The following is a 27,180-nucleotide window of genomic DNA, read 5'->3' as shown; positions in this document are numbered from 1 at the left end:
CCCCACTAGATCCGGTCCCGGATCGGGGGCTCTCGGTTCATGCTGTCTTTGGGGCAGCAGCAGGTTTCCTGGCCTGCTTGCTCTTGTTCCAGGACTGGTTAGGCTTCCAGCCTTGCCTGTAACGAGCAACAGCTCCTTCCTGTTTTGGTGCAGTGGAGGTTGATGCTGCTCCTGTTTTGAAATTCCGAAAGGGACGAAAATTAGACTGTCTAGCCTTAGATTTGGCTTTGTCTTGAGGTAGGGCGTGGCCCTTACCACCTGTAATGTCAGCGATAATTTCTTTCAAACCGGGCCCAAATAAAGACTGCCCCTTGAAAGGTATATTAAGTAATTTGGACTTAGAAGTCACATCAGCTGACCAGGATTTTAGCCACAGCGCCCTACGTGCCTGTATGGCGAATCCTGAGTTCTTAGCCGTGAGTTTAGTTAAATGTACTACGGCCTCCGAAATGAAAGAATTAGCTAGTTTAAGGACTCTAAGCCTGTCCGTAATGTCGTCTAGCGTAGATGAACTAAGGTTCTCTTCCAGCGACTCAATCCAAAATGCTGCCGCAGCCGTAATCGGCGCGATACATGCAAGGGGTTGTAATATAAAACCTTGTTGAACAAACATTTTCTTAAGGTAACCCTCTAACTTTTTATCCATTGGATCTGAAAAAGCACAGCTATCCTCCACCGGGATAGTGGTACGCTTAGCTAAAGTAGAAACTGCTCCCTCCACCTTGGGGACCGTCTGCCATAAGTCCCTAGTGGTGGCGTCTATTGGGAACATCTTTCTAAATATTGGAGGGGGTGAGAACGGCACACCGGGTCTATCCCACTCCTTAGTAACAATTTCAGTTAGTCTCTTAGGTATAGGAAAAACGTCAGTACTCGCCGGTACCGCAAAGTATTTATCCAACCTACACAGTTTCTCTGGTATTGCAACGGTGTTACAATCGTTAAGAGCTGCTAAGACCTCCCCTAGTAATACACGGAGGTTCTCCAATTTAAATTTAAAATTTGAAATATCTGAGTCCAATTTGTTTGGATCAGAACCGTCACCCACAGAATGAAGCTCTCCGTCCTCATGCTCTGCGAGCTGTGACGCAGTATCAGACATGGCCCTAGCATTGTCAGCGCACTCTGTTCTCACCCCAGAGTGATCACGCTTGCCTCTTAGTTCTGGTAATTTAGACAAAACTTCAGTCATAACAGTAGCCATATCTTGTAATGTTATCTGTAATGGCCGCCCAGATGTACTAGGCGCCATAATATCACGCACCTCCCGGGCGGGAGATGCAGGTACTGCCGCGTGAGGCGAGTTAGTCGGCATAACTCTCCCCTCGCTGTTTGGTGAAATTTGTTCACATTGTACAGATTGACTTTTATTTAAAGTAGCATCAATACAGTTAGTACATAAATTTCTATTGGGCTCCACCTTGGCATTGGAACAAATGACACAGATATCTTCCTCTGAGTCAGACATGTTTAACACACTAGCAAAAAACTTACAACTTGGTTATAATCTTTTTTAGCAAAAAAATACTGTGCCTCAAAGAGGTACTAAACGATTAAATAACAGTTGAAATAATGAACTGAAAAACAGTTATAGCATCAAACTTTAAAACAACACAACTCTTAGCAAAGGTTTGTTCCCATTAGTAAAATAACAATAATTAAATTTGACATAAAAAGTACAAAGCAACGTTTTTATGCACAGTCACTATAAGAATTCTCACAGCTCTGCTGAGAGAAGTTACCTCCCTTCAAAGAAGTTTGAAGACCCCTGAGATCTGTCAGAGATGAACCGGATCATGCAGGAAAAATAAAAGTGACTGACTGGAATTTTTTGATGCGTAGTAAAGAGCGCCAAAAACGGCCCCTCCCTCTCCCACACAGCAGTGACGAGAAACGAAACTGTCACATTACAAGCAAAAAACTGCCAAGTGGAAAATAATGCCCAAATATCTATTCACACAGTACCTCAGCAATGTAAACGATTCTACATTCCAGCAAAAACGTTTAGCATGATAAATAGTTATTAAAAGTATTAGTGACCTTTAGCAGAGTAGTTCCGGTGAAATACCATCCCCAGAATACTGAAGTGTATACATACATGTCATTTTAACGGTATGGCAGGATTTTCTCATCAATTCCATTCAGAAAATAAAAACTGCTACATACCTCAATGCAGATTCATCTGCCCGCTGTCCCCTGATCTGAAGCCTTTACCTCCCTCAGATGGCCGAGAACAGCAATATGATCTTAACTACTCCGGTTAAAATCATAGTAAAAAACTCTGGCAGATTCTTCCTCAAACTCTGCCAGAGAAGTAATAACACGCTCCGGTGCTATTGTAAAATAACAAACTTTTGATTGAAGTCATAAAAACTAAGTATAATCACCATAGTCCTCTCACACATCCTATCTAGTCGTTGGGTGCAAGAGAATGACTGGGACTGACGTAGAGGGGAGGAGCTATATGCAGCTCTGCTGGGTGAATCCTCTTGCATTTCCTGTTGGGGAGGAGTTATATCCCAGAAGTAATGATGACCCGTGGACTGATCACACATAACAGAAGAAATAATAATTATATTGTATCTATCTTAGGATTTATTTTTATTTTACAGGCAAATTTCAATTTTTTTTAACTAGGTACAATAGCTATTGAATAGTTAATAACTATTAAATAGCTACCTAGCTAAAATAAAGAGAAATTTACCTGTAAAATAAAAACTAACTTAAGTTACAATTACACTTAACACTACACTATCATTAAATAAATTATTCCTATTTAAAACTAAATACTTACCTGTAAAATAAACCCTAATATAGCTACAATGTAATTAATAATTACATTGTAGCTATTTTAGGATTTATATTTATTTTACAGGTAACGTTGTATTTATTTTAGCTAGTTAGAATAGTTATTAAATAGTTATTAACTATTTAATATCTACCTAGCTAAAAGAAATACAAAATTACCTGTAAAATAAATCCTAACCTAAGTTACAATTAAACCTAACACTACACTATCATTAAATAAATTAAATTAATTAACTACAAATACCTACAATTAAATACAATTAAATAAACTAACTAAAGTACAAAAAAATAAAAAAAAAATAAAGTTACAAACATTTAAAAAATATTACAACAATTTTAAGCTACTTACACCTAATCTAAGCCCCCTAATAAAATAACAAAGCCACCCAAAATAAAAAAAATGCCCTACCCTATTCTACATTAAAAAGTTAACAGCTCTATTACCTTACCAGTCCTTAAAAGGGCCTTTTGCGGGGCATGCCCCAAACAAATCAGCACTTTTGCCTGTAAAAAAAAATTACACCGACGACTTCCCGACGAATGACGGTTCCTTTAAGTGACGTCATCCAAGATGGTGTCCCTCGAATTCCGATTGGCTGATAGGATTCTATCAGCCAATCGGAATTAAGGTAGGAAAAATCTGATTGGCTGATTGAATCAGCCAATCAGATTGAAGTTCAATCCGATTGGCTGATCCAATCAGCCAATCAGATTGAGCTCGAATTCTATTGGCTGATCGGAACAGCCAATAGAATGCGAGCTCAATCTGATTGGCTGATTACATTGTAGCTATCTTAGGGTTTATTTTACAGGTAAGTATTTAGATTTAAATAGGAATAATTTATTTAATGATAGTGTAGTGTTAGGTGTAATTGTAACTTAGGTTAGTTTTTATTTTACATGTAAATTTCTCTTTATTTTAGCTAGGTAGCTATTAAATAGTTATTAACTATTTAATAGCTATTGTACCTAGTTAAAATAAATTGAAATTTGCCTGTAAAATAAAAATAAATACTAAGATAGATACAATATAATTATTACGGTATTTATATTGTAGCTATATTAGGGTTTATTTTAAAGGTATTTAGTTTTAAATAGGATTAATTTAGTTAATAAGAGTTATAATATTTAGATGTATTTAATTAATATTTAAGTTAGGTGGGTGTTAGGGTTAGACTTAGGTTTAGGGGTTAATATATTTATTATAGTTGCAGCGGTGTAGGGGGGGCAGGATAGGGGTTAATAAATTTATTATAGGTGGCGGTGGTGTAGGGGGGGCAGGATAGGGGTTAATACATTTATTATAGGTGGCGGCGGTATAGGGGGGGCAGGATAGGGGTTACTAGGTATAATGTAGGTGGCGGTGGGCTCCGGGAGCGGCGGTTTAGGGGTTAATACATTTATTATAGTTGTGGCGGGGTCTAGGAGCGGCGGTTTAGGGGTTAATAACTTTATTTAGTTGCAGGGGGGCGCCGGTATAGGGGGTAGAACAGTGTAGTTTAGTGTGAGTGCTTAGTGACAGGGGTATCAATAAAGCTGGGAAAAAGTCTTAGAGCAGCGAGATCGGATGAGTGATAACTATCACAGTCCGCTGCTCATCGCCCCGTACTTGGTGCGCGGCTATTTGACAGCTTTATTGATAACTTTGGCGAGCGTATTCAGGTCCGCGGCGGTGATGTGAGGCGAGCTTAGGCGGGCGTATTGGGGCCGGCGATGGCAGGCAAGTAGACACGTTGATAACTAGGCCTCTCTGAGTAGTCCATAAGGTTCATATTACCAGAAATCCAAATAATTACGGATACAATCTGCTACTTCTGAAACTGTATCATAGTATGCTTCTTAATGTTAAATTTTACCCTCTACCCCCCTAATATTGCTCATTATATCTCTATCTATGTATATATAGTGTGTTATATGATCTATTCTCCCAATTTAATCTTACAATATGCTTATTTCCATATATATTCCCTACCCCTTTGATCTTCTCTATTACCATGTATTTGTATTTTCACTATTTTTGGTCCAAAAGTGACCACCTACTAAACTGGGAAAAAGTCCGCAATAATTATTAAAGAGGTTTGTCATTGATAGGTTTTTTACTTGTCACTATCAGTGCTTATGTCTAAAGAATATTACGTCCGTTTCTATGTTATAATACACTAGAGGTACATGATTGATTTTTAACTATTGTGCTATTCAACTTTACAAATACTGTATCACATGTTGATATAAATTATGGAACTTGTTGACAGTCCATTTAACATGTAGAAAAAGGCTTATGTCCATAACTACAATGTAACCTTGCTTGTGTTTATAAGTTTTATTACCTCAATAAAAACATATTTAAAAACTAAAACAATAACAGTTGCAAGCTCAAATAAGCGAGCCTGCAATCGGATGGGGCATTCGCCTCTTCATAAATCTTGCCCTGTATGTCAAGCTTTGGCATTTTACATGTTTTGTCTTGTCTTAAATGAAAGGGACTTTATAAAAAAAAAAATAAAAAAAAGTGTTTGTTTTTAAAAATTCGGAAAAAAATATTTTTTTAGATAATTTACCTGCACTTTGTCAATTGTATGTGTTTTAGGGACATCCATCGATAACAGATGCATAAAATCTCTAAAGACAAACATTGGCAGTACAATTGGACAGACTAAAGAGCTCAAAAACTTTAAAGAAGGCACTGTCATAGGATGCCACAAGCCCCTGGTCAACTGTAAGTGCTATTATTGTGAATTGGAAGTGTCTAGGAGCAACAACAGGCCAGCCACGATATGGTAGAACACACAAACTAACAGAGAGGGGCTGCCAAGTGCTGTGTAAAAATATTGACTATCATCTGTTGCATCATTCACTACAGAGTTCAAAAATGCCTCTGGAAGCAACATCAGCACAAGGCCTGTACATCAGGGTATTCATAAAATGGATTTCCATTGCTGAGCAGCTGTATACAAGCATCAAAAGTGCCGCTTGAGTGGTGTAAAGTATGTTGCCCCCTGACTCTGGAGCAGAGAGAAACGTGTTCTCTGGAGTGATGACTCTTTACTTTACTATTTCAGGGACTGGTCTAGGCCCATTGGTTCTAGTGAAGGGCAATCTTAATGCTACAGAATAGAATAACATTTTAGACAATTGGGTTCTTCCAACATTGTGGCAAACAGTTTAGGGAAGGTGTTTTCTTGTTCCTGTGCAAAAGTTAGGGCCATGGTTTGACGAGTTTGGTGTAGATCTACATCATGCAGTACATAGTCCATCATACCGCATAATGTAGATCAACATCCATAATGCTGGAATGGTGCTACGTTATCACATGAAGGCAGATTGCCAGATCGTTACAAACAGTGACACTGTCTGTAAAGATCTACCTTAGGTGTCGGGAGGTGTAGGGAAAAACCCTACGCTACAGGAATTTTTTTTGAAAGAGAGGGAGGGATAGGATGCTACACTACAGAAAAAGGGGTAATCAGAGGGAGGCCACATGATATCACAGTACATGGCAGGCCCCACATAGCAACTCCGGATGGGGAAGCTTGCTGCCGCACACCAAACTAATGGTTAGAACCAGACTTATTAGGTGCATAAAAGCATATAAAAGGATACCCAGTAAAATACCTTGGTGCCATAAATTACTGCTAAACAGGGGCTGCCCTTTGGAGGAGGGTTGCATACTGGTAAGTATTACCAGGGAAAGCCAATATATATGTGTGTGTGTATATATATATATCCGCCACTAGTGGGAGGTTTAGAGAGCTGTTTTGGAGGGATTAAGGAGTGCAGAACTTAAAGAAATAAAAAAAAAGCCTTAAACTGTACACTGGCAGACTGTCTGCCAGTACCTAAGATGGTGGTGGGGGAGTGTGGGTGGAGGGAAAGAGACTGTTTGGGAGGGATCAGGGAGGTGGGATGTGTCAGGTGGAAGAGTAATGCCTACCTATTATAATATTATCCTTACCAGCTAACTAACTAGCCCCTTCACTGACAGGAATTTTAGAAGTGTGGTGCGCAGCTGCATTTACTGCCTTTCTGAATACCAAAAAGTAATAGCAAAGCCATGGATGCCTGCTATTTCTGAACAAAGGGTATCACAGATAAGCTTTTACAACTATTTGTGTTATTACTGCACAAGCAGTATTGTAAATAATTTCAGTAAGAACCCCAAAGTTTATGAAAAAGTTAACTTTTTATATATATATATATATATATATATATATATATATATATATATATATATATATATATATATCCAAGTTATAACACAAGCACTCTTGACTTGATACAGGCGAAATAAAAAGTGTTTTATTACATATAAACCAGTGACGTTTCGGGGTGTTCACCCCTTCATCAGACCAATGATAAATATATATATATTTGCATTTGATGGAGAAATGGTGGCATGAAATATACCAAAATGGGCTTATATCAATACCTTGGGTTGTCTACTAAAAAAAAAAATACATAGTTTTTATAGGTAAATCAAAAAAGATCAAGGCTCTAATTTTCTTCAAATGGATTAATAGCAAAAGTCTCCGGTATTTAGGTAAAGTTTTCCTCTGCAATTCCAGGTACTGAAGGGGTTAAATAATTCCTACTTAAATTTAAATTAAGTATAATTTCAGAAGATGACATTTTGTATGTTATTTTAATAGAGGTTTTTAGGCGATTTTTTCACTGAAAATAGAATTAAATGAATGACTTTTACTAGTTACCACCAGAATGATTTAGTATGATTTAATGAAGTATCCTACCTTCAGAATTTTTTACCCTTCCCGACGATACCAGGTTAGACAGACTTGTGAGGTCTTCAGGTGCAATAATGAACTGTGGGGCTGAGACAGTAACAGCATTTGGTCTTCCTGAATGTGTACCAACCTTTCCTTGCATTGCTTCCTGGTTTGGAAGAAACAGGAAAGGAAAAATTTTAAATTCTTTGAAAACAAATTAATTTTCTCTTGCCAATTTCATAAATCTCAACCAAAACCAGTTTTGGCTCTTGAATGTGTAGTATCTACCCACTGCTTCAGGTTCTGTATTTGTATGTACTGGATTAAAAAACAAACTAAGAGATTGACACACTTTAAAATCTAGTAATTAGGATATTATACAACTGGTGAGAAACTAACAAAGACAATATAAATATAAATAAAAGTTAATGTTGAATATGATTATATATACTTTAAATACCCAATTTAATTCTTAATTAAATTAAAGAAACATGCATAATTATATAACATTGCAATGCATGTTCATTTAATTTATTTTGCCTGCTTTTCCTGTAATTTAACTCTGGAAATTGAAGTATTACCACTACTCTCAGAGAAACTTGAGTGCAAAACCCTGACACTCCTACATAATACACAAAACGAAGTAGAGCAGCACAGATGCTGAATCAAAGTAATCATTGTTTATTGATACAACATGATTAAGGGGTAAAACCTGAAACGTTGTCAGTTTTTTATTGTGATCCTTGCATTTGAATGCAATAAAAGAAGATTACTTTGATTCAACATCTGTCTTGCTGTACTTCGTTTTGTGGATTGTTTAGAGTGGTTGTGGACACTCGCAGTGTGCATAAACATTGATGAGTGTGCTGGAATATACATCTGTACTCCTACATGATGCACAGTGATGGGTGATGTGTGCTGTTATCTGACCTAAATGACCTTTTCTAGTGTGTCCAGCTCCTACAAAACAATGCAATTATAATTAATATTTTGGTTTTTTAATTACAGTTGTTTTTTGGATTGGATAAAGTAAGAATTAACCTGTAAAAGTGAATATTTATCTGTATCTAGCTTGTGTTTGTCTAAAAACAAGTCAGCTTAAAATCATGTGTGTCTCAGATTTATTAAATATTTTATTATATACCTTAACGGATTGGGAACACTCACTAATACACACACACACACACACATGATGATTAGAGTCCATAGGTGTCCATAACATGTGGGACATATTTCCTGCCACTAGGGGGGTGTCAACAACCCTCACAAGAGCTTTTAATCCCTCCCACCCCTTCTCCCCACTCAGTTTAAGTATAGATAAGCAGAAGAGAGAGACATAAAAAAGGTAAGAAAGCAGGGTTAAGAGGTACAAATAAAAACTGTCGCCCATACAGAAAAGAGTCCTTTGGACGCTCATCCCAAAAAAAAAAAAGACATTTTTACTCTTTTTGGAGGCATTTTTCCACAATCAAATAAACCGTATGAATACTCTGCTTGAGCCAAAATGCCAAAGCCAACTCTATAGCCTTTTGACCTTTTCTAGGACTTGAAATGTGAACAAATAAGTTAGAAGTGTGTCTAAAATCTTTAGTAGCCTGAAGATAAAATTTTAAGACACTGACCACATCTAAAAAAAAAAACATCGTTTTTATAGATACAGCAAAAGGAACAACAATTTATTGGGCATAGCGAAGGAACAACAATTTCCTGATTCATTTTCTCTGAAGATGAAAGCAATCAAAAGCTACAGTGTCTGACACTGCCACCATGAGACCCACTTCACTTTCATAAAAGCTACAGTGTCTGACACTGCCACCATGAGACCCACTACACTTTCATACACTGAGCTACAGATGGAGAATGAGCCATCTGTAGGGAATGACAAGCAGTCTGAAGTTTGGTTCTGCGAGCATCTGTGAGAAACAGTTACATTTTATTCTTTTATCACTCCCAGAAAAAAAAAACACTTTTGGGAACATAGATGTTCCATCCATGTTCCTGAAGAAAAGAGATCATTCTGAGGGTATAAGCATAGCCAGAGAAAAAGACGTAGCTTGGATTAAAATAGCGTTCAAAGGAGCTATGGAGATTCCCTGAGCCCCCGATACCTTTGTGAAGATGTGTGGGGCTGTGTCCAAACCAAAGGGAAGGGCCACAAATTGGTAATGTTTGTTGAGAAACAACATAATTTATGCTTACCTGATAAATTTATTTCTCTTGTAGTGTATCCAGTCCACGGATCATCCATTACTTGTGGGATATTCTCCTTCCCAACAGGAAGTTGCAAGAGGATCACCCACAGCAGAGCTGCTATATAGCTCCTCCCCTCACTGCCATATCCAGTCATTCGACCGAAACAAGCCGAGAAAGGAGAAACCATAGGGTGCAGTGGTGACTGTAGTTTAATTAAAATTTAGACCTGCCTTAAAAAGGACAGGGCGGGCCGTGGACTGGATACACTACAAGAGAAATAAATTTATCAGGTAAGCATAAATTATGTTTTCTCTTGTTAAGTGTATCCAGTCCACGGATCATCCATTACTTGTGGGATACCAATACCAAAGCTAAAGTACACAGATGATGGGAGGGACAAGGCAGGAACTTAAACGGAAGGAACCACTGCCTGTAGAACCTTTCTCCCAAAAACAGCCTCAGAAGAAGCAAAAGTATCAAATTTGTAAAATTTGGAAAAGGTATGAAGCGAAGACCAAGTCGCAGCCTTGCAAATCTGTTCAACAGAAGCCTCATTTTTAAAGGCCCAGGTGGAAGCCACAGCTCTAGTAGAATGAGCTGTAATCCTTTCAGGGGTCCAGCAGTCTCATAGGCTAAACGGATTATACTCCGAAGCCAAAAAGAAAGAGAGGTTGCCGAGGCTTTTTGACCTCTCCTCTGTCCAGAGTAAACAACAAACAGATTAGATGTTTGACGAAAATCTTTAGTAGCTTGTAAGTAAAACTTCAAGGCCCGGACTACGTCTAGATTATGCAAAAGACGTTCCTTCTTTGAAGAAGGATTAGGACATAATGATGGAACAACAATCTCTTGATTGATATTCTTGTTAGAAACCACCTTGGGTAAAAACCCCGGTTTTGTACGCAGAACTACTTTATCTGAATGAAAGATCAGATAAGGAGAATCACAATGTAAGTAGTTTCCTCTGTGTCAGACATGTTTTTACAGACGTCACCCACAGACTGAAGCTCTCCGTCCTCAGGTTCTGCATATTGTGACGCAGTATCAGACATGGCTCTTACAGCATCTACACACTCTGTATATCTCGTCTAACCCCAGAGCTATCGCGCTAGCCCCTTAATTCAGGCAATCTGGCTAATACCGCTGACAGGGTATTATCCATGATCGCAGCCATGTCCTGCAAAGTAATCGCTATGGGCGTCCCTGATGTACTTGGCGCCATATTAGCGTGGGTCCCTTGAGCGGGAGGCAAAGGGTCCGACACGTGGGGAGAGTTAGTCGGCATAACTTCCCCCTCGACAGAACCCTCTGGTGACAATTCTTTTATAGATAAAGACTGATCTTTACTGTTTAAGGTGAAATCAATACATTTAGTACACATTCTCCTATGGGGTTCCACCATGGCTTTTAAACATAATGAACAAGTAGTTTCCTCTGTGTCAGACATGTTTTTACAGACTAGAACTGAGACTAGCAAGCTTGGAAAACACTTTAAAACAAGTTAACAAGCAATATAAAAAACGTTACTGTGCCTTTAAGAAAAACAAATTTTGTCAAAATTTGAAATAACAGTGAAAAAAAGGCAGTTACACTAACGAAATTTTTACAGTGTATGTAACAAGTTAGCAGAGCATTGCACCCACTTGCAAATGGATGATTAACCCCTTAATACCAAAAACGGAATAATAAATGAAAAAAAACGTTTTTAAAATTAGTCACAACAACTGCCACAGGTCTACTGTGGTTGTTACCCTCCTCAAACACGACTTTTGAAGCCTTTTGAGCCCTTCAGAGATGTCCTGTATCATGCAGAGGGAAGCTGAATGTGTCTGTCTGTAATTTTAGCTGCGCAGAAAAGCGCTAAAATATGCCCCTCCCACTCATATTACAACAGTGGAAAGCCTCAGGAAACTGTTTCTAGGCAAAAATCAAGCCAGCCATGTGGAAAAAAACTAGGCCCCAATAAGTTTTATCACTAAGCATATATAAAAACGATTAAACATGCCAGCAAACGTTTTATATTGCACTTTTATAAGAGTATGTATCTCTGGGAATAAGCCTGATACCAGTCGCTATTAAATCACTGTATTTAGGCTTAACTTACATTAATCCGGTATCAGCAGCATTTGTCTAGCAAATTCCATCCCTAGAAATATGTTAACTGCACATACCTTATTGCAGGACAACCTGCACGCCATTCCCCCTCTGAAGTTACCTCACTCCTCAGAATGTGAGAACGGCAGTGGATCTTAGTTACTTCTGCTAAGATCATAGAAACCGCAGGCAGATTCTTCTTCTAATGCTGCCTGAGTTAAAACAGTACACTCCGGTACCATTTAAAAATAACAAACTTTTGATTGAAGTTAAAAAACTAACTATAATACACCACTCTCCTCTTACTACCTCCATCTTTGTTGAGAGTTGCAAGAGAATGACTGGATATGGCAGTGAGGGGAGGAGCTATATAGCAGTTCTGCTATGGGTGATCCTCTTGCAACTTCCTGTTGGGAAGGAGAATATCCCACAAGTAATGGATGATCCATGGACTGGATACACTTAACAAGAGAAAAATATCTTAGAAACTGGAAATGGTCTGGTGTGACAGATTAAACTGTTCCCAAGGAGGTCTGGTTCAAAAACCTATATGATAACCCTGGGATATTATATTGATAACCCAAGGAACCTTAACTGAGCAAGACCAGGCATTCTGAAACTGAATCAATCTGCCCCTATCAGAAGATCTTCTGGACAGGGACTGTCTCTTCATGCAGATTTATGGTTGGAATTTGACTTTTTGGTCTGTTTGAAGATCCTAGCTTCTCGGAGGGTTTGGAGCACATCTGATCTTTAGGGGAGCGAAAGCAACGAAAATTATTTAGTTGTCAGAACTTTACCTTACCTTTCTTATCCTGATGAGAAAGGCTCCTTTTCCTCCAGTAACCATCTTAATAATAGAATCCAATTTGGATCCAAAAAGCATTTTCCCTTCCAAAGGAATTGTCATCCATCTATTCTTATAGACCATATACGCTGACCAAGACTTAAGCCATAAGGCTCTCCTTAACACCACAATGGACAATTTACATCAATCTTAATAATATCAAAGACTGCATCACAAACAAACTTCCTCTGAAGACTGGTCAGAAACCATCTGAGAAAGAGCATCACATCAGAAGGATGGTCACTAAATTTCTGCCAAAAGTCATAATGACAGGATTTTGGTTAGTAAACTGGGGCTGTGAAGCACAATTAGTACACAATTGGTTAACTTGGTCCACCGGAACAGTTTTGCAAAGGAGACAAGGATAATGTACTATGTTATGATAGGGTCTGTCATATATAATGGGGGAGGAGACATGACTTAAAATGAGATGCAAACTTAAAATATAGGTACTATCACCTATATTACAAACAGCTTATAGCCACACATCAAACCCCAGGAGCATTAGAGGAAAGAAATCCAGAAACACCTAAAAAAAATAGACTTTTCTAATTACCCACCCCCTCAGCAACTCTCATGATGGTACTCACCCACCTCCTCAGTGAACAAGGGGTTAAAAGGGTGATTTCAGGTGACTAACACTTCCTAGGACTGTTCCTGTATACTTGCAGCCAGCTATTGATGCTGGTGAGGGTTAGAGAAAGAGCGCCAAGAATAGGGGGTGGGGCTTACCGCCGGAACGATATTCAGGCAGAGGCTTGACAAAAACAAAATTAAGATTTTAATAAATGATCAAAAACTCAAAAATTGCTCTTCAGGTTTCCCCTGTGCTGCCTTCCCCAAAAGCATCTATACTGAGCTGAACTAACTGCTCAAGGCAGGTTTTCTTAAATAGACAGGACAGGATTTAGGACTGCCAAAGGGTGCTAAAGTAAGGGAAGAAAAAGGTTTCTGAGCTCCCAGGCCCATAGGTAACATGTCATGTGTAAGCCTGTAAACCCACCAGCTACGTGGTACCTGTAAATGGGAAGTACTAGTGATAGCTTCTGGGCTGTGTAGTGCCTGAGTCATTTACCTGGACTGAAGCACCCCTCTACTCTGTCTTAACAGCATGCTGAGGCCTTCCTCACAGATTGCTGATCCAGCAGAGAGCCCCTCCAGTGCAAGCAAATATACTGCAGAGAATACATGCAGATGTACCGGCAACACCTCAGGTGGAAGCTAAGGAACAGGGTCCCTGCAATGCCTGAGGGCAGTTATAGCAGCTGAAACACCCATTAAGGTACTGCAGTGCCATAACAGAAGTATTCCTAACCCATGCCACACTCAGAATCTTGTAAAAGTTGTCTTAAATGTTCCCTGAGTGAAACTGAGAAGAGGTACTGGGTCTCAAGTCAGGTCTGAGCTCCCAAGAAATGAGGATAGAAAATAATAAAAACTTGCTTGCAGAGAACCCCTCTCCTCGGAGGCCAAGAACTGAGTGGGGAGAGGAGAGATTAAAAGCTCCTGTGATGGATCTTGACCTTCTCTTAGTGGCATGGAAATATATCCCACAGACATATAGACACCTATGGACTCTCATCATTTTATGAAAGAATTATAAGTCTTATTTTCACTTCACTCTTTATTAAGATTATCATTAATAACTCTTTATACCTAAGAGTACTTTTTGCTGTTGAAATGTAAAATTAAATGAATCGTTTTCAATTTATTGATTGAGGTAACCTCCATATACAATCTGGCAATTACGTGGCCTTAAAAGCCAAATAAGCTAGTTCCAATCACTTTTTAACCAGGGGACACAGCTTACTCAATTATTCCTCATAAACAAGCAGTGTAACACCAATCTGATATTTGTTCTTTGTGCAGTAAGTCACACGGAGCTATGTGTGACGGAAAGACTGCCTTGGTCTGTATTGCTGTAAACACAGAAACACAATCATACGCACTTTGTATTTTGTTCTTCAGTCATGGGCACCCTAAAAAGGTAAATACCATCCCTACAAGTGTATCCTTCTTTGCACTTTTTGAAAAAGATATTAAGTGGTAACAAAAGTTTACTATGATCTTACTTTAGCTTAAAATATTGTATTACTTACACACACACACACTTTGTAGTCTTCACTATGTTATGTGGACTACTTATTTGACGTAATTGAATTGGTATTGTTTCTAGAAATGCCAAAAATCACCACAGATAGGTGAATCTCTCACCACACTAAATTAAACATAAGATATACTATATTGACAAAAGTATGTGGACACCTGATCATCAGACCTATATGACCTTGTTTGACATCTCATTTAAAAACCATGGGCATTAATATGCAGCTGCAACATTTGTGAGGTCAGGCTCACAACTGGCATTTTAATTTACCCCAAAGGTGTTCAATGAGGATGAGGTCAGTCAGGGTTCTGTGCAGGCCACTGAAGATCCTCCACACCAAATTCTTCAAACCACATGAACCTTACTTTGTACACAGGGGCATAGTCATGTTGGATTTGGAAAAGGCATTTCCTAAACTGTTGTTTGGAAAATGTGAGTAGCAACATGCCAAACATTTTCAAAATCGTATTTATTACCGCTCGAAATAGAAAAAAACAGACCAATGAGGTTTAGGGACTTAGCCCTTAATCGTGTTGTTTACACTGACCATTAATTACACTCATTAAATACACAAATCCCTCTACCACAAATCCATTATAAAAAATCCATATAAAAAATTATAAAATATGTGACCATCAACTTCTAAATGTATACCAGTATATATATATATATATATATATATATATATATATATATATATATATATATATATATATATATATATCAGGTGGAATTCAAATAAGGGGTAAAATTGAGACAGAGGCTATTTATTATATCATGAAATTGCTAAATCTATACTGCAGAATATTTTCAAATATTATAAAAAAAAAAATAATTAAATCGACATATCAAACTCTCTATACATCCCTTTAGGGATTAAAGCTTTTAATTTATCAATTCAATATAATTCTTTGTTTTAATAACAATTCCCTATTGCCCCATCTCCTAGGGATCAATATTCGACAATCTGAAATCTCAATTGTCAAATCTGGCTGGCATGTAAAAAATGTTCTGCTATAGGAGATTTGAAGTTCTTATTTCTGAAATTAGTTTTATGTTCGATGATCCATTTCTGCACCCAGCAGGTGGTCTTATCAACACAGACCCACATGGCATTTAAGCATATAAACAGCAAAATATGTATTGCATGTATAATAATACCCTTTGATCTTAAAGGGACATAAAACCCAAAGTTTTCTTTTATGATTCAGATAGAGCAAACATTTGTTAACAACTTTCCAGTTTACTTCTATTATTAATTTTGCTTCATTCTATTGGTGTCCTGTATTGAAGGAGCAGCAATACACTACTTGAAGATAACTGAACACAGTAAGGCGATAACAATAGATATATGTGCAGCCACCAATCAGCAGCGACCTCCCAGCTCCTAAGCCTACTTAGGTATTCTTTTCAGCAAAGGAATAGAATTAACCACTGAAGCCCCTCTTCTTTAAACAAAATATCTTTATTATCTCTCAATGATTCAAGTGCTTTTTTTTTCTCAGTTACAGAGAAAACATAATTTATGCTTACCTGATAAATTCCTTTCTTCTGTTGTGTGATCAGTCCACGGGTCATCATTACTTCTGGGATATAACTCCTCCCCAACAGGAAATGCAAGAGGATTCACCCAGCAGAGCTGCACATAGCTCCTCCCCTCTACGTCAGTCCCAGTCATTCGACCAAGAATCAACGAGAAAGGAGTAACCAAGGGTGAAGTGGTGACTGGAGTATAATTTAAAAGATATTTACCTGCCTTAAAACAGGGCGGGCCGTGGACTGATCACACAACAGAAGAAAGGAATTTATCAGGTAAGCATAAATTATGTTTTCTTCTGTTATGTGTGATCAGTCCACGGGTCATCATTACTTCTGGGATACCAATACCAAAGCAAAAGTACACGGATGACGGGAGGGATAGGCAGGCTCATTATACAGAAGGAACCACTGCCTGAAGAACCTTTCTCCCAAAAATAGCCTCCGAAGAAGCAAAAGTGTCAAATTTGTAAAATTTGGAAAAAGTATGAAGCGAAGACCAAGTTGCAGCCTTGCAAATCTGTTCAACAGAGGCCTCATTCTTAAAGGCCCAAGTGGAAGCCACAGCTCTAGTGGAGTGAGCTGTAATTCTTTCAGGAGGCTGCTGTCCAGCAGTCTCATAGGCTAAACGTATTATGCTACGAAGCCAAAAAGATAGAGAGGTAGCAGAAGCTTTTTGACCTCTCCTCTGTCCAGAGTAAACGACAAACAAGGAAGAAGTTTGGCGAAAATCTTTAGTTGCCTGCAAGTAGAACTTGAGGGCACGAACTACATCCAGATTGTGTAAAAGACGTTCCTTCTTTGAAGAAGGATTTGGACACAAGGATGGGACAACAATCTCTTGATTGATGTTCCTGTTAGTGACTACCTTAGGTAAGAACCCAGGTTTAGTACGCAGAACTACCTTGTCTGAGAGAAAAATCAGATAAGGGGAATCACAATGTAAGGCTGATAACTCAGAGACTCTTCGAGCCGAGGAAATAGCCATTAAAAACAGAACTTTCCAAGATAACATTTTTATATCAATGGAATGAAGGGGTTCAAACGGAACACCCTGTAAAACGTTAAGAACTAAGTTTAAACTCCATGGTGGAGCAACAGCTTTAAACACAGGCTTGATCCTAGCTAAAGCCTGACAAAAGGACTGGACGTCTGGATTTTCTGACAGACGTCTATGAAACAAGATGGACAGAGCTGAAATCTGTCCCTTTAATGAACTAGCTGATAAACCCTTTTCTAAACCTTCTTGTAGAAAAGACAATATCCTAGCGATCCTAACCTTACTCCAGGAGTAACCTTTGGATTCGCACCAGTATAGGTATTTCCGCCATATTTTATGGTAAATCCTTCTGGTAACAGGCTTCCTAGCCTGAATCAGGGTATCAATAACCGACTCAGAAAAACCACGTTTTGATAAAATCAAGCGTTCAATTTCCAAGCAGTCAGCTTCAGAGAAGTTAGATTTTGATGTTTGAATGGACCCTGTATCAGAAGGTCCTGTCTTAGAGGTAGAGACCAAGGCGGACAGAATGACATGTCCACTAGATCTGCATACCAAGTCCTGCGTGGCCAAGCAGGTGCTATTAGAATTACTGATGCTCTCTCCTGTTTGATTTTGGCAATCAATCGAGGAAGCAGCGGGAAGGGTGGAAACACATAAGCCATCCCGAAGTTCCAAGGTGCTGTCAAAGCATCTATCAGAACTGCTCCCGGATCCCTGGATCTGGACCCGTAGCGAGGAAGTTTGGCGTTCTGGCGAGACGCCATGAGATCTATCTCTGGTTTGCCCCAACGTCGAAGTATTTGGGCAAAGACCTCCGGATGAAGTTCCCACTCCCCCGGATGAAGAGTCTGGCGACTCAAGAAATCCGCCTCCCAGTTCTCCACTCCCGGGATGTGGATTGCTGACAGGTGGCAAGAGTGAGACTCTGCCCAGCGAATTATCTTTGATACTTCCATCATTGCTAGGGAGCTTCTTGTCCCTCCCTGATGGTTGATGTAAGCTACAGTCGTGATGTTGTCCGACTGAAACCTGATGAACCCCCGAGTTATTAACTGGGGCCAAGCCAGAAGGGCATTGAGAACTGCTCTCAATTCCAGAATGTTTATTGGAAGGAGACTCTCCTCCTGATTCCATAGTCCCTGAGCCTTCAGAGAATTCCAGACAGCGCCCCAACCTAGTAGGCTGGCGTCTGTTGTTACAATTGTCCAGTCTGGCCTGCTGAATGGCATCCCCCTGGACAGGTGTGGCCGATGAAGCCACCATAGAAGAGAATTTCTGGTCTCTTGATTCAGATTCAGAGTAGGGGACAAATCTGAGTAATCCCCATTCCACTGACTTAGCATGCATAATTGCAGCGGTCTGAGGTGTAGGCGTGCAAAAGGTACTATGTCCATTGCCGCTACCATTAAGCCGATCACCTCCATGCATTGAGCTACTGACGGGTGTTGAATGGAATGAAGGACGCGGCATGCATTTTGAAGTTTTGTTAACCTGTCTTCTGTCAGGTAAATCTTCATTTCTACAGAATCTATAAGAGTCCCCAAGAATGGAACTCTTGTGAGAGGAAAGAGAGAACTCTTCTTTTCGTTCACTTTCCATCCATGCGACCTTAGAAATGCCAGAACTAACTCTGTATGAGACTTGGCAGTTTGAAAGCTTGAAGCTTGTATTAGAATGTCGTCTAGGTACGGAGCTACCGAAATCCCTCGCGGTCTTAGTACCGCTAGAAGGGCACCCAGAACCTTTGTGAAGATTCTTGGAGCCGTAGCCAATCCGAATGGAAGAGCTACAAACTGGTAGTGCCTGTCTAAGAAGGCAAACCTTAGATACCGGTGATGATCTTTGTGGATCGGTATGTGAAGGTAAGCATCCTTTAAATCCACTGTGGTCATGTACTGACCCTCTTGGATCATGGGTAAGATTGTCCGAATAGTTTCCATTTTGAACGATGGAACTCTTAGGAATTTGTTTAGAGTCTTTAAATCTAAGATTGGCCTGAAAGTTCCCTCTTTTTTGGGAACCACAAACAGGTTTGAGTAGAACCCTTGTCCTTGTTCCGACCACGGAACCGGATGGATCACTCCCATTGTTAACAGATCTTGTACGCAGCGTAGAAACGCTTCTTTCTTTATCTGGTTTGTTGACAACCTTGACAGATGAAATCTCCCTCTTGGGGGAGATAATTTGAAGTCTAGAAGGTATCCCTGAGATATGATCTCTAGTGCCCAGGGATCCTGAACATCTCTTGCCCAGGCCTGGGCGAAAAGAGAGAGTCTGCCCCCTACTAGATCCGGTCCCGGATCGGGGGCTCTCGGTTCATGCTGTCTTTGGGGCAGCAGCAGGTTTCCTGGCCTGCTTGCTTTTGTTCCAGGACTGGTTAGGCTTCCAGCCTTGCCTGTAACGAGCAACAGCTCCTTCCTGTTTTGGTGCAGTGGAGGTTGATGCTGCTCCTGTTTTGAAATTCCGAAAGGGACGAAAATTAGACTGTCTAGCCTTAGCTTTGGCCTTGTCTTGAGGTAGGGCGTGGCCCTTACCTCCCGTAATGTCAGCGATAATTTCTTTCAAACCGGGCCCGAATAAGGACTGCCCCTTGAAAGGTATATTAAGTAATTTGGACTTAGAAGTAACATCAGCTGACCAGGATTTTAGCCACAGTGCTCTGCGTGCCTGTATGGCGAATCCTGAGTTCTTAGCCGTAAGTTTGGTTAAATGTACTACGGCCTCCGAAATGAAAGAATTTTTTTTTTATACACAGTCACTATAAGAATTCTCACAGCTCTGCTGAGAGAATTTACCTCCCTTCAAAGAAGTTTGAAGACCCCTGAGATCTGTCAGAGATGAACCGGATCATGCAGGAAATATAAAAGTAGCTGACTGGAATTTTTTGATGCGTAGCAAAGAGCGCCAAAAACGGCCCCTCCCTCTCCCACACAGCAGTGAAGAGAAACGAAACTGTCACAATTAAAGCAAAAAAACTGCCAAGTGGAAAATAATGCCCAAATATTTATTCACACAGTACCTCAGCAATGTAAACGATTCTACATTCCAGCAAAAACGTTTAACATGAGAATAGTTATTAAAAGGATTAGTGACCTTTAACACAGTAGTTCCGGTGAAATACCATCCCCAGAATACTGAAGTGTATACATACATGTCATTTTAACGGTATGGCAGGCTTTTCTCATCAATTCCATTCAGAAAATAAAAACTGCCACATACCTCAATGCAGATTCATCTGCCCGCTGTCCCCTGATCTGAAGCCTTTACCTCCCTCAGATGGTCGAGAACAGCAATATGATCTTAACGACTCCGGTTAAAATCATAGTAAAAAATCTCTGTCAGATTCTTCCTCAAACTCTGCCAGAGAAGTAATAACACGCTCCGGTGCTATTTTAAAATAACAAACTTTTGATTGAAGTCATAAAAACTAAGTATAATCACCATAGTCCTCTCACACATCCTATCTAGTCGTTGGGTGCAAGAGAATGACTGGGACTGACGTAGAGGGGAGGAGCTATGTGCAGCTCTGCTGGGTGAATCCTCTTGCATTTCCTGTTGGGGAGGAGTTATATCCCAGAAGTAATGATGACCCGTGGACTGATCACACATAACAGAAGAAATTAAATATTTGCCACAAATGCACAGTACTTGTGATGATGTTGCTTCCAAAGGCAGTTTGGAACTCTATAGTGATTAATGCAACACATGATAGGTGATTTATACACGCTATATGCTTCAGCACTTGGCAGCCCCACGCTGTGCGTTTGCATGCTCTACAACTTTGTGGCTGGGCTGGAGCCCCACGCTGTGAGTTTGCATGCTCTACAACTTTGTGGCTGGGCTGGAGCCCCGCGCTGTGAATTTGCATGCTCTGCAACTTTGTGGCTGGGCTGGAGCCCCACTCTGTGCGTTTGCATGCTCTGTAACTTTGTGGCTGGGCTGGAGCCCCACTCTGTACGTTTGTATGCTCTACAACTTTGTGGCTGGACTGGAGCCCCACGCTGTGAGTTTGCATGCTCTACAACTTTGTGGCTGGGCTGGAGGCCCACTCTGTGCGTTTGCATGCTCTACAACTTTGTGGCTGGGCTGGAGCCCCACTCTGTGCGTTTGCATGCTCTGTAACTTTGTGGCTGGGCTGGAGCCCCACTCTGTACGTTTGTATGCTCTACAACTTTGTGGCTGGACTGGAGCCCCACGCTGTGAGTTTGCATGCTCTAAAACTTTGTGGCTGGGCTGGAGCCCCACTCTTTGCGTTTGCATGCTCTACAACTTTGTGGCTGGGCTAAAGTTGCTCCAAGACACATCTACTTCACAATAATAGTATTAACAGTTGACAGGGAGAGATCTAGTAGGGCAGAAATTTAAAAAAAAATTACTTGTGGCAAATATGGCATCAAGTGAGCTCATCAGTACAACCCATTGTACTGCCAATGTTTGTCTATGGAGATTTCATGGATATGTGCTAGATTTTATCTGTTAGCAATGGGTGTGGCTGAACTCAATAAATTAGTAGGGTTGTCCACATACTTTTGGCCATAAAGTATAATCAGATACATTTCAAAATAGAAAATTGTGTGAAAACCTTTAAAAAATGTTATATACACACACGGCTCAAAATTTGCACTCGCCCACTCGCAATTGGCGAGTAAAATTTATGCAGTGGCGAGTAAATTATGGTACAGTCACAACCTTAACTAAAATCCCTTCTCCCAAATGTGGCTCAGTCACAAGTTTTTGGTGCACAGCTGCAAGTGTGAGAAGGTGGCAGCTTGGTCTCTGTGTAAGTAATTACGGCTCTATTAATGAAGAATGTCAGTCTAGTCTGTGTGGAAGTGAAGACATTGGACTTTTAGGAGGAAAAATCGGATCCATCCTTGCTTCTTTTCAGCGAGTAAGTCAGTAACTACTATCAGATCTGATGCAGGTGATTAATGTAATGCAAGGCAGCAAGCATGGACTCTGATGGGGGCCTAAAGGGCGGGGCGGGTCTGACAGTTACTCGCGGCAGGCATGTGTGGAGAGAAAAACGGTGGAGTGGACATCATCTGCAGGTGCTCAGCAGGCAGTCAGTGCTCATCTCCCGAGAGACTCTCTGCATTTCAAGAAGTCTGTGATCGATTCGACTTGTCAGGACATGAGTGCCTAATTGTTTAAAGAGTAGGGCCGTCTCACCCTCATCACATTCTTAACTTAAAATTAATTTTGACTAAATAATTTGTTAGGGCACAGGGCACATAACACATTAGATTTTGTCGCAAATATGATTCAATAATCCAGTCGTTTTCTGGCTGATCAGTGAGCTGAGGATACTGCTGAAGATATATATATGTGTGTGTGTGTGTGAGTTTAGATATATTTCTTCAGTATCCTCAGCTAGAAATGACTAGACTATTGAGATATATATATATATATATATATACATATACACACACACGTATATATATATATATATATATATATATATAAAACAGTCAGCTTTAATCTGTCATTATGTGGGGGATATAATAGATGTAGCTGCATACACTCCAATAACAATAACTACTCTATTCCCATCTAAAAATGTTAATTCAGTCATACAATGACGTTTTGTGGCTGGTTTAACATGAAGGGGAATTTAGGTCTGTGCTTCAACAGGGTCCTCATGTATGTGTTTTTCCTAGGCCTTGTGTGTGTGTGTGTACTGTATATGTGTGCATATATGTATTTATAAGTGTGTGTGTGTGTATGTATATATAGTAGTGTGTGTTTGAGTGAGTTTGTGTATGTATGAATATGGGTATGTGCTGTGTGTATGCAAGAGTATATGTATGAGTGAGTGTGTGAATGTGCTATGTGCATGTGTTTGTCTGTATGAAAGGGTATGTGCTTTATTTTTTGGAGGAAGGGGGCCAAAGAAAAATCTTGCACCAGGGCCCTGTGTTCATTAGGTCCACCACTGACTCTTGGGTGTGGTGGGTGGGAAAACCATGGCTCAGGCTGCAGCAGCAGAGACCAAACACGCAGCTGAGCACAACACTGCCAGTGAGTCGTCTAGGGCTAGGCAGTGGACAGGACACTGACACTCAAAGTGACTCAGTCAGTAAAGAAGAACTGAAGTTAACAGCAGCAGGTGAGGTTGTGTTTTGTTTAAAAAAATATTGCTGGCTCAGTGTAATCCCTAATGGGCTAAATCTGATAGATTATCACTTCACTGATTATAATAAAGATAACAATTACCTATCTATTTCTGAATTATTTATTATGAGTCACTGTCACATACTGATATTCTGATAATTTATCAGTATGTGACAGTCACTCACTCAGTCAAAATAATTCAGAAATAGACAGGTAATTGTTATCATCATTATTATAATTTATTGAAAAAACTTAGAAAAGGGAGAGATTTGTAGTGACCTAATAAGTAACTACACAAGAGACAGGGATATCAGCATTTTCTTTTTTATTTGGTTATAATAACCTTAACAATCATCCCCATTTGGGGAAAACAAAACAGTGCAATAAAGTTCTTGCAAGCCTATACCAGATAGAGACCCTGATACTTAGCTTAACATAAGAACCACATCCAAATAGTGCACGGTAAAGCTAAGGTCATTCAGTCCTAGGACATCAGTTTGCAACATTCACCCTTGGAACAAGCACTTAAAAACCCAATTCAACAAACAACACCTCTAACAGTGGATGGCAGTGCAGAATCTGCACTAATCGGCCAACATGTTAATCAATGAGGATCTATGTTTGCTAAAACGGATAATAACATTAATTGCAGTGTTGCTGCAATGGAAACAAACTGGCAGATATTATATACATTGGTTAAACGTTGTCATAATAAACATAGTAAACCACATAACAGGCAATGTGATATGTTTCCTCCGAACTTGTGGTACTAGTACCGAGAACTGTCCAGAGTACAAATGTGACATATGCCTGATAAACCAAGCGCCATATAGTTACGTCTTCAGAGGGGTAGAATTCCTTCCCTCTATTTCGGCACAAACACGATATATGTTGAGGCAATTCTCTCCGACAAAAGACCAGCAATCGTGAATCCAAACCGCTTGGCTAGACTTGTAAGCTGCCGACTTTGTTCCAAATGTTTCCATTTTGTTGTAAACTTGTTTGTTCCAGGACAGAGCGGCCCGCTCCGTGCACGTCACTGCCGACGTGCGTTTCACCCCCACGTGACCACTACGTCATGGGGTTTCCTCAGTGCAAACGGTCCGTTTGCAACAAAATGGAAACATTTGGAAACAAAGTCGGCAGCTTACAAGTCTAGCCAAGCGGTTTGGATTCACGATTGCTGGTCTTTTGTCTGAGAGGATTGCCTCAACATATATCGTGTTTGTGCCGAAATAGAGGGAAGGAATTCTACCCCCTCTGAAGACGTAACTATATGGTGCTTGGTTTATCAGGCAAATGTCACATTTGTATTCTGGACAGTTCTCAATACTAGTACCACAAGTTCGGAGGAAACATATCACATTGCCTGTTATGTGGTTTACTATGTTTATCATGACAATGTTTAACCAATGTATATAATATCTGCCAGTTTGTTTCCATTGCAGCAACACTGTAATTAATGTTGTAATTGCATTAACCATTTGTCAAGTGGTATCATTGTGACCTACGGTTAGGAAGACCGAGCATAGATCCTCTATCAGTTATTTTCATGACACCATATCCTTCCTATATGTTAGGGGTGCCCTCTAAAATAGGTGTTGCTCGATTTCTCTTAGGTCCCATGTTACCAATTTCCAGTCTAACCTTACCTATGCATTTATATCTGGAAGCCATAAAGCTTATCATTTTTCGATGTACATTTCTACATGGCCGTTGTTATTATCCGTTTTAGCAAACATAGATCCTCATTGATTAACATGTTGGCCGATTAGTGCAGATTCTGCACTGCCATCCACTGTTAGAGGTGTTGTTTGTTGAATTGGGTTTTTAAGTGCTTGTTCCAAGGGTGAATGTTGCAAACTGATGTCCTAGGACTGAATGACCTTAGCTTTACCGTGCACTATTTGGATGTGGTTCTTATGTTAAGCTAAGTATCAGGGTCTCTATCTGGTATAGGCTTGCATGAACTTTATTGCACTGTTTTGTTTTGTTTTCCCCAAATGGGGATGATTGTTAAGGTTATTATAACCAAATAAAAAAGAAAATGCTGATATCCCTGTCTCTTGTGTAGTTACTTATTAGGTCACTACAAATCTCTCCCTTTTCTAAGTTTTTTCAATATATAATTTAAGGGTCTGCATTTTCAAACCTTTAAACAGGTTCAGCTGTGTCTAAATTTATGACTCAGTCCTCTTTAATTAAAAACAGCCTACTCCCCTTACTTACTTCATTTAAATTATTATAATTTATTTCTATAGATAGGAAAACAAGGTACACTGTATATGTGTGTATACATACTAGGGTTGCACCGATACTAGTATCGGTGCCGATACCAAGTATTTGCATGAGTACTTGTACTCGTGCAAATGCACCGATACTTAAACCGATACCTCCAATTCCTACCCATACGGCATCTTGTGGCGTTTTTCAAACTGCATGTTCCCATTTCATTTTAAGCTAGAGTGGAGACTTAACTAAAAATTGTTTACTTCTGTTCTGCCTATACAAATTGCTGTTATTTGTATTATTGTACGTCAGAGCAGTGCTCCAAAAGCTACTACTTTACAGCTGGAAGCCTACCTGGGAGAGATCACTGTACCTCGTTCAGGCAAACCCCTGAAGTACTGGGCAGTTAATAAACTGAGATTTAATGGCCCAAAAATATCTTTCTGACCCATGCAGTATTGTGAAAAGTGAAAGACTGTTCAGCTTAGCGTCAAACGTCCTTACTGATAGCAGAAACAGACTTATAGCTGAACATGAAGAGATGCTTCTGTTCCTTAATAAGAACTTGCTTTTGAAAAAATACTCTAATTGCTAGATTGCCTGTTATACTGCTAGTTCTCATCTTTCACAATTATGCTCAAAACATACTGTACTCTGAGGAACAGCCTTAGCCAGGACTGGACTGGGAATAAAAAGCAGCCCTGGAAAAATATGAAGACCAGCCCTATTTTCTGTTGAGTCAGTAGAATGCAAATGCCCCATTTTTCTCAAAGAGAATTACTGGGAAACTCCTTCCCAAATATTATTTTCAGAATTAAATTATATTACGTTGTATTAAATACAAATGTCAGATTGATGAGTTATATAAGCACCCTACAACCCAATTGCAACCAGTAATCACCCCTTTAATTTGTAGCTTTCCAGCCCCAGCTGCTGCAGCTGTTAGTTATTGTTGTTATCATTAATATATGTTATTGTTATATTTCTATTTATAAACATGTTCTGTAAACTTTGTAACAAAAAGCACAGAAAACTGTTTTATTATTTCAAAATGTCTTTTGAGATACAGTTCATAATTATAAAGAAGCGATCTTAAATCATTAGTCTGTATTGTGCTTGTTAAACTGTCATGACATAAAAAAGTATCGGTAATTGGTATCGGTATTTGAAAAAAAGTATCGGTACTTGTACTTGGTCTTAAAAAAATGGTATCGGTGCAACCCTAATACATACAATGAAATATAAAGAAATGACACGGTGAGTCCACGGATCATCTCTAATTACTATTGGGAATCAATACCCAAGCTAGGGGACACAGATGATAAGGGAGGGACAAGACAGGGAACCTAAATAGAAGGCACCACTGCTTGAAGAACCTTTCTCCCAAAAGAAGCCTCAGCCAAAGCAAAAGTATCAAATTTATAGAATTTTGAAAAAGTGTGTAAAGAGGACCAAGATGCAGCCTTGCAAATCTGTTCCACAGATGCTTCATTTTTGAATGCCCAGGAACAGGAAACAGCCCTCCTGG

General features: G+C 39.6%; 1 protein-coding gene across 1 annotated transcript in view; it reads right to left on the bottom strand.

Moving 5' to 3' along the window:
* The window catches only part of GABPB2 (GA binding protein transcription factor subunit beta 2), a 242,406-nt gene that overhangs the window by 149,917 nt on the left and 65,309 nt on the right, over positions 1 to 27,180 (bottom strand). The window contains exon 5 of the mRNA XM_053704889.1: positions 7,554 to 7,695. Within this exon, the coding sequence (XP_053560864.1) occupies positions 7,554 to 7,695 (142 nt within the window). The remainder of the gene's footprint in view (positions 1 to 7,553; positions 7,696 to 27,180) is intronic.

This window comes from Bombina bombina, chromosome 1 (genome assembly GCF_027579735.1).
Source record: "Bombina bombina isolate aBomBom1 chromosome 1, aBomBom1.pri, whole genome shotgun sequence".
Taxonomy (NCBI): Eukaryota; Metazoa; Chordata; class Amphibia; order Anura; family Bombinatoridae; genus Bombina; species Bombina bombina.
Note: the sequence above shows the minus strand (reverse complement) of the source record. Positions and strands in the feature narration are given on the sequence as shown.